General features: G+C 50.3%; 1 protein-coding gene across 1 annotated transcript; it reads right to left on the bottom strand.

Annotated features, from left to right (window-relative positions):
- Nucleotides 1-1,237: 1,237 nt before the first annotated feature.
- On the bottom strand, nucleotides 1,238-6,946 carry LOC144591466 (eukaryotic translation initiation factor 1b-like). The gene is made up of 4 exons (XM_078395625.1): nucleotides 6,665-6,946; nucleotides 5,720-5,883; nucleotides 4,598-4,699; nucleotides 1,238-2,615 (listed from the first exon to the last, which is right to left on the bottom strand). The coding sequence occupies exons 1-4, from the start codon at nucleotides 6,693-6,695 to the stop codon at nucleotides 2,571-2,573; spliced, it is 342 nt and encodes a 113-aa protein (XP_078251751.1). The 5' UTR covers nucleotides 6,696-6,946; the 3' UTR covers nucleotides 1,238-2,570.
- Nucleotides 6,947-7,795: the final 849 nt, after the last annotated feature.

The raw sequence follows: 7,795 nt of genomic DNA, 5'->3' as shown, positions 1-7,795 counted from the left end.
AACCATTAATAACTATCTCCACATTTAATTCATCCACCTTATTACGAATACTCCTTGCATTGAGACACAAAGCCTTCAGGCTTGTTTTTATAACACTCTTGCCCCTTATATAATTATGTTGCAAAGTGGTCCTTTTTTATTTTTGCCCTGGATTTGTCTGCCTGCCACTTTTACTTTTCACCTTGTTACCTATTGTTTCTACCCTCATTTTATACCCCTCTGTCTCTCTGCTCTTGTTCCCATCCCCCTGCCCCAAGCTAGGAGTTACAGAGTTTAGTGCTAACCAGTCAGCGGAAAGACAATACATGATTACAATCGAGCCATTCACAATGCATAACGTTTAGTACAATGTAAAGCCAGTAAAGTCCAAGGGTCTCTAATGAGGTAGATAGTTCAGCACTGCTCTCTGGCTGTGGTAGGATGCTTCAGTTGCCTGATAACAGCTGGGAACAAACTGTGTCTGAATCTGGAGGTGTGCGTTTCACACTTAACAATAATAATAATACATTACATTTATATAGCGCTTTTCATATACTCAAAGACGCTTTACAGGGATTTAGAGAACATAGGGAAGTGAATAAATAGATAAATAAGTAAACGAACAGAGAAAGGAGACAGAAGGTGGGGTGACCTTCAGTGGTTGAAGGCAGTACTGAATAGGTGAGACTTGCCCTAGTCCACGCTTCTACCCATCTCACCATCACTAGCCCCTGCAATGTACCTCTTCACCTCTTTCCTCACCTCCATCCAATTACCTGTAGAGGCCTTGCAGGTTCACCTGCACCTTCTCCAACCTTGACATTCGCATCGGTTGCTCCCGCTGAGGCCTCCTCTCTGTCAGCAAGACCAAGCACAGACAGATGTGATTGTTTTGCAGAGGACCCATGTTCCCACTTTCTAACAGCCATCTTCATCTCTGGTTGCCTTTCATTTCAACTCTCAATTGGCACTCCTTCACTGCCACACTGAGGCTAAACTCAAACAGCCCACGTTCTGCTTGGGTTGCCTACAACCCAACAGTATCAACATTCCATTTTTGATAACTACACTCCCCCCCCTTTCCATCCCACTCCCTCCTACTGAGCCTAGGATCTCTCTTCTCCCCCTCTGACCCCACCAACCTTCCCTTACCTGGTTCCACCTCTACCTTCCACCTGGTTCCAATGGCCTAAGCTGCCCTTTGGTTCCCCCCCCCACCACAAAATATCAGTTTCCACCCATCACCTACCCTCCCTCTCTCTCACCTCTGCGTACCGAGGGTCTGCACTCAGTCCTGATACTGGGTCCCAGTCCAGCACTTTGATCCCACAGATGATGCTCAACCTACAGAGCTCATCCAGCACTTTGGATGCTCCAGATTCCAGCATTGGCAGTCTCTTGCATCTCCAAGCTGCACCAACCAATGGATAATGAGCAGAGCCATTCCGACATTAGATGATTTGAGATAGTTTCACTATAGCTCAGTAAACACGACAAGAAACTAAACTGAACTCAGAGATAGATGCAGGGAAACAGACCCTTCAACCCACCAAGTCCGTGCCGACCAGCAATCTCCGCACACTAACACTATCCTACACACTGGGGACAATTAGCAATTTTACCGAAGCCAATTAACTGACAAACCCGTACGCCTTAGGAGTTTGGGAGGAAACTCGAGCACCCGGAATAAACCTATGCCGTTACCAGGAGAACGAACAAACAGCACCTGTAATCAAGATCTAATCTGGGTTTCTGCCACTCCAAGGCAGCAACTCTACCGCTGCACCATCATGCCACCCTTAAATATAGTGATTTTGCATCAAGGACGTTGAAACCATCACTGGTACAATGAGGTATTTTGTATTGACAATAAGGATATGGTCCGGGTTAAAATAATATTCTCCACTGATTAACCCCACACATCCCACCTCCTCCTCTTCCTGAAGATTCATGATAACAATGCCCAAGTCAGAGTGTGGAAACAGGTCCTTCACCTCAACTTGCCCACACCGGCCAACATGTCCCATCTACACTTTTCCCACTTGTCTGTGTTTGGTCCATATCCCTACAGACCTGTCCTATCTATGTACCTGTCTAACAGTTTCTTAAATGATGGAATAGTCCCAGCCTCAACTACCTCCTCTGGCAGCTCGTTCCATACACCCACCACCCTATGTGTGGAAAAAGTTTCCCCAGAGATTCCTATTTAATCTTTTCCCCTTCACCTTAAACCTCTGTCCTCTGGTCCTCGATTCCCCTACTCTGGACATCCACCTGATCTATTCCTCTCATGCATGTGTCAGAACAGGTTTCTCAAGCGGGCTTTATTATTATACATTATACAAAAAGGAAGTACAACAAAAGTTCTAACATGTGCTTTTAAAAGGGAGTACAAACATTACAAAACATGTTAAAAGTTAACTGGGACAAAGGCAAAGGCATCTCGAGGGTTTGCTGCAGAGGCTGCAAGGTTGAACTGCCCATTCTGCAGCTCAGGCACCACCAGTCAAGCCTCCTCTCATCAAAACATACAGTCCACAAGTCAGAGCCTAGCATTATCAAGCAGGGGTGCAGACATGGGATGGCGTCAATTAGAATCCATGGACCTTGAGTTGCTCTTCCTTCACAATGCCAACCTGCAGGTCAAATGAAACATCAGCCTTAGTTACATAACATCCCACATTCTTCCCAGGTCAGTTTAGTTCATTGTCACTGTACCGAGCGAGGTACAGTGAAAAGCTTTTGTTGCGTGCTATCTAGTCAATGGAAAGACAATATGCGATTGCAATTGAGCTATTTATAGTGGGGACAGATATATGATAAGGGAATAACATTTAGTACAAGTTTATAGTTAAAGAAATATTGCTGAAGGAGTGGCGATTTAAAAGGGTGGAGCAATTGTAGATCTGCTTCTGTGACCAGGATGCAAATAGTCAGGGTCAGGCACCCACCCATTGGTAGAACAAGGCAAAACCAGGGCCAATGCAGTCAATACCCACCCTCGCTCAAAGTCACGCAAACCACTCACAGGGCCATTTACCACTCCCAGGGGAGAACAAGGAGGGAAATCACAACCCAGGTCCACAAGGTATTGGTGGGCAAGATATTGGATTCATTTAAGTTAGAGATACAGTGCCGACAACCGAATCCACGCCGTCCAACGATCCCCACACATCAACACAATCCTACACACCGGGGACAATTTACACTTTTATCCAGCCAATTAACCTACAAACCTGCACGTCTTTGGAGTGTGGGAGGAAACAGAGCTTCGCAGAGAAAACCTACACAAAAAATAGACAAATTGCTGGAGTAGTTCAGCAGGTTAGGCAACATCTCTGGAGAACATGGATAGGTGGTGTTTTAAGGGACTGTGTGCCTTCGTTTGCAAACCAGAATTGTGAGTTACTCAAGCTTCCGGCATCTACAGTCCCTTGTGTCCCCATTATACTACATGTTCACCAGCGATGTTGCGGTACTCTTGGTTCCAGAGCCTTTATGGATTAACCCATTTGCCAGACCATTGCCTCCAAGAGGAGTCCAACGGAACTGGGCTAGTCCACCTACGCCACCGAGAAGCCAGGATACCGGCAAAGCCAGCGGTGGGAATGCACCTGCCACCCCAGCCATGCCGGAGTTCCAGAGTCCCGGACAGAGGTGACAAATTCAACGTGTGGGAAAGGAAACTGCAGATGCTGGTTTAAATCGAAGGTACATACAAAATGGTGGAGTAACTCAGCAGGTCACCCATTCCTTCTCTCCAGAGATGCTGCCTGAGCCGCTGAGTTACTCCAGCTTTGTAGGAGCCTCACCCAGCCAAGGCTCCACATTTTCAGGGAGACTTCCCGGGGGGGGGGGGGGGGGGGGTGATTGTGGCACTTGTGATTTTGTCTGGATTGAAGGAAATGTCAGACCATCAAGTTGCTGGAAAATTGATGATGGACCTGCATTCGCCATTTTATGAGTGTAGAAATCAGTTACAACAGTGGTGTCCAAACTTTTTTCAAAGAGGGCCAGATTTGATAATGTGAAAATACCCAAGGGCCAATGTTCCCCTCCCCCCCCGGACCTTTAACTAATGCGCTCCCCCCCTCCGGACCTTTAACTGATGCGCTCCCCCCCCCCCCCCAGACCTCGCGTCTGACAATCCGTAGATCGGGCAGTGCTGACCGCCGGGAGATGTAGTCGCCGTCACCTTTCCCACTGGGGGGGGGGAATGCGGCACCCACCCGACTGACGGGAGCGCCTGCCAATGAGCGTGCGGGGTGAGGAGAGCTCAGCTGCTGCTCTCCCGTGTCGTGTCCCCCCCCCCCCCCCGCACGCCCTCAACCCCGCCGCCGGGAAGTGTACCTTCATTCTGTTAGGCAGTGCTGGCGGGCCATAAATAATACATTGTAAGACAGAAGCTGCGGGCCGTATAAAATCTGACCTCGGGCCGCGATTGGCCCCCGGGCCGGACTTTGGACATGTCTGAGTTACAAGGTCACTTGGCCCGATTGGCCCCCGGGCCGGACTTTGGACATGTCTGAGTTACAAGGTCACTTCCAATGACAGATGTGCGAGTACATTGCACCCAGGCAACAGCATCAGGCATGCAGTTATGTGAAGCAGCCATTACCTCCACCAGTAACTTGCAGATGTTCTTGCGTTGGTCTCCTTGCAACTGGATCACCTCCCCGTACTCAGGATGTTCAATCACAGTGCCATTGCAGGCAAATTCCTGCAGGAACAGCATCGCTCAGTTTAGTTTAGAGATACAGCACGGAAACAGGCCCTTCGACCCACATTTCAGAATAGAAGGACCGCAGATGAACATAACAGTGAGAACACTTTCCACAATCTTGCCCAACTTGCTGCACTCTATTTTTCTTTCAGTTTGATTTTTCATTCCATTAATATCCTTGTTTAGTCTAAAACCTTTCTCAGCTGATTTCTAAATGTAAACTTCCCATCTCGCATTTACATTCAAACTATTTCTAAGAGTACTGGGACACTAATACTAGTTGTCAATCTAACACCCAAACCAAAAGCCACCGACAACAGTGTGACTGCATGATGACAGAGATTCCATCCACTGGGGTCTGACGTTTACGCGAGGCAGTCTACAAAATCCCCCCAACCTTGCCTTGTATCTCAGTTTACAATAGGAACGGTTGCTGCGAGATTAGCACTGACATGAATACAGCATGCCAATAGATCTGTCGACCCACCACGTCCTACCTTCATAAGTTAGGCCGTTCGGCCCATCAAATCCACTCCACCCTTCAATCATGGCTGATCTATCTCTCCCTCCTAACCCCATTCTCCTGCCTTCTCCCCATAATCCGGCACCTGTACTAATCAAGAATCTATCAATCTCCACCTTACAAATATCCGTTGACGTGGCAAAGAATTCCACCCATGCTGACAGTGGAGAAATTTAAACTGTACATCTGCCTGCACATGGTCCTCGCACTCAATTCCTGGCCTGTTCATTGTCCAGCAAGATACCTTTAAACAATTTTGAAGAAGTGTCTCGACCCGAAACGTCACCCATTCCTTCTCTCCAGAGATGCTGCCTGTCCCGCTGAGTTACTCCAGTATTTTGTGTCATCTACCTTTAAACATTGCTGCTTCCACCACTTGCCTCAGGATTTGGTCTCAGTCTGACAATAGACACAGCCCAGGACAGAAAGACCAATACACCTGACTGATGACAGCTAGCATTGCCCACACCATCTGTTGGGCTGAAGGGTTATACCTTTTTGAAGTGCTTGACGAGTTTCTTCTTGTCATACTCATCAGCAATGCCCTGGACGGTAGTGAGGGTTTTCCGCCCGTTCCTCTGTTGGATCCTTATGTGTATGTAGTCCTCAGTCCCAGATGGGAGGAGATCATCACCCTTAAGTGCATCAGCAAAGGGATCTGCAACAGCAATGGTGGTAGAGTCATCAAGTCACAGTGTGGAAACAGGCCCTTCAACCCAACACACCAACCAACATGCCCCATCTACACTAGTCCCACCTGCCCATGTTTGGCCCACACCCCTCCAAACCTGCCTAATTGTCCCTGCCTCAACTACCTCCTCCAGCAGCTCATTCCAAACACCCACCACCCTTTGAGGAAAAAGTTACCCAACAGATTCCGATTAAATCTTTCTCCCTTCACCTGAAACTAAGCCGTCTAGTTCTCGATTCCCCTACTCTGGGCAAGAGACTCTGTGACTCCACCCGACCTATTCCTCTCATGATTTTTTACACCTCTATAAGATCACCACTCATCTTCCTGTGCTCCAGGGAATAGTCCCAGCCTGGCTCAACCTCTCCCAAGAGCTCAGACCCCAATAGCTTCGAAACAGTTATGGATGCAATGAAAAAATTCCGAAACTTAACGCTGGAGATTGGGGAGAATTCAAAGTGGAGAAATTTCCCCTTGAAGAAGATGTAAAGTTGGACAATACTCTCAACGCGAGAGGCGCTGCCCAACCAAGTTGGTCCCAAAGCACCAGATGCAGGAGAAAGGGGACAGCGTTCAGAGCGAGATAAACACACAATCAAAATTTGGTTCCGGCTGTAGCAAAGTTTGACAACAGTCGGTCCCGTCCGGCCACGCCCCCGTCATGTCCCGTAAAGTCCCACCCCCGTCCCGTCATGTCCCGTCCCGTCCCATCATGTCCCTCCGCCGTCCCGTCCCGTCCCGGACTCACCGAAGCTGTGCAGGTTCTGGCAGGCGGACATACGCCGTAGCGGGCGGGCGGGCGTGAGCGAGTGGGCTGGAAGGAGGGAAGCGGGTCGCGGTGTGGCACGGTGCTGTGAGCGGCGGCGGCGGCGGGGGGTCGCGGTGCTGTGAGCGGCGGCGGCGGCGGGGGGTCGCGGTGCTGTGAGCGGCGGCGGCGGGGGGTCGCGGTGCTGTGAGCGGCGGAGGCGTGCACGGTCCCTACTTCAGCTCTGCCCGCTTGCTGCGGACTGCGCCGCCTGACGTCAGCGCGCCCTTATATAGGCAGCGCCACGCCGCGCCGCACGTCACCAAACGCCGCTCACGTCAGCGGCCCTGTGACGCGCAGCGCCGGACCTCACTGACCCCGCCCTGATTCCGCGTTGCCGCCCGCTGGCTTGTGACGTAACGCGCAGGCGGACCGCCCCGCCCGCTACGCCCCGCCCCGCCGCTCCCCGCTGCGGCCCGCCCCTTCCCTATGCGCCCCGCCCCTTCCCGCTGCGCCACGCCCCTTCCTGCTGCGCCCCTCCCGGCTACGCCCCGCCCCTTTCCGCTGCGCCCCGCCCCTCCCCGCTGCGCCCGCCCCTTCCCGCTGCCTTCCTGCAGCGCCCCGCCCCACCTCGCTCCGCCCCGCCCCTTTAATTTTTTATTTTACTTTTACTTTTTATTTTAATTTTTATATTTATTTTTATTTTAAATGTTATTTTCCTTTTCCTTTTCTTTTCCTTTTCCTTTTCATTGAGTGATACAGCACGGAAACAGGCACTTCGGCCCAACTTGCCCACACCGGCCAACATGTCCCATCTGCACGAGTCCCACCTGTCTGCGCTTGGTCCATATCCCTCCAAACCTGTCCTATCCATGCACCTGTCTAACTGTTTCTTAAACGTTGGGGTAGTCCTTGCCTCAACTACCTCCTCCTGCAGCTTGTTCCATGCACCCACCACCCTTTGTGTGAAAAAGTTACCCCTCAGATTCCTATTAAATCTTTTCCCCTTCACCTTGTACCTATGTCCTCAGGTCCTCCATTCCCCTATTTTGGAAAAGAGTATGTGCATCTACCCGATCTATTCCTCTCATGATTTTATACACCTCTATAAGATCACCCCTCATCCTCCTACGC

The sequence above is a fragment of the Rhinoraja longicauda genome, unplaced genomic scaffold, assembly GCF_053455715.1.
Source record: "Rhinoraja longicauda isolate Sanriku21f unplaced genomic scaffold, sRhiLon1.1 Scf001058, whole genome shotgun sequence".
Classification (NCBI taxonomy): Eukaryota; Metazoa; Chordata; class Chondrichthyes; order Rajiformes; family Arhynchobatidae; genus Rhinoraja; species Rhinoraja longicauda.
The sequence above is the reverse complement of the archived record's forward strand: the minus strand, read 5'-3'. Positions and strand labels throughout refer to the sequence as shown.

What these genes read in the sequence shown, in the direction of transcription:
- LOC144591466 (XM_078395625.1), bottom strand. Translation starts at nt 6,695, where the DNA reads ATGTCCGCCTGCCAGAACCTGCACAGCTTCG. An exon ending in CCAGAACCTGCACAGCTTCG is followed by an intron (nt 5,884 to 6,664) that starts GTGAGTCCGGGA and finishes TTGCTGTTGCAG; the next exon opens with ATCCCTTTGCTGATGCACTT. An exon ending in TCGTCAAGCACTTCAAAAAG is followed by an intron (nt 4,700 to 5,719) that starts GTATAACCCTTC and finishes CTGTTCCTGCAG; the next exon opens with GAATTTGCCTGCAATGGCAC.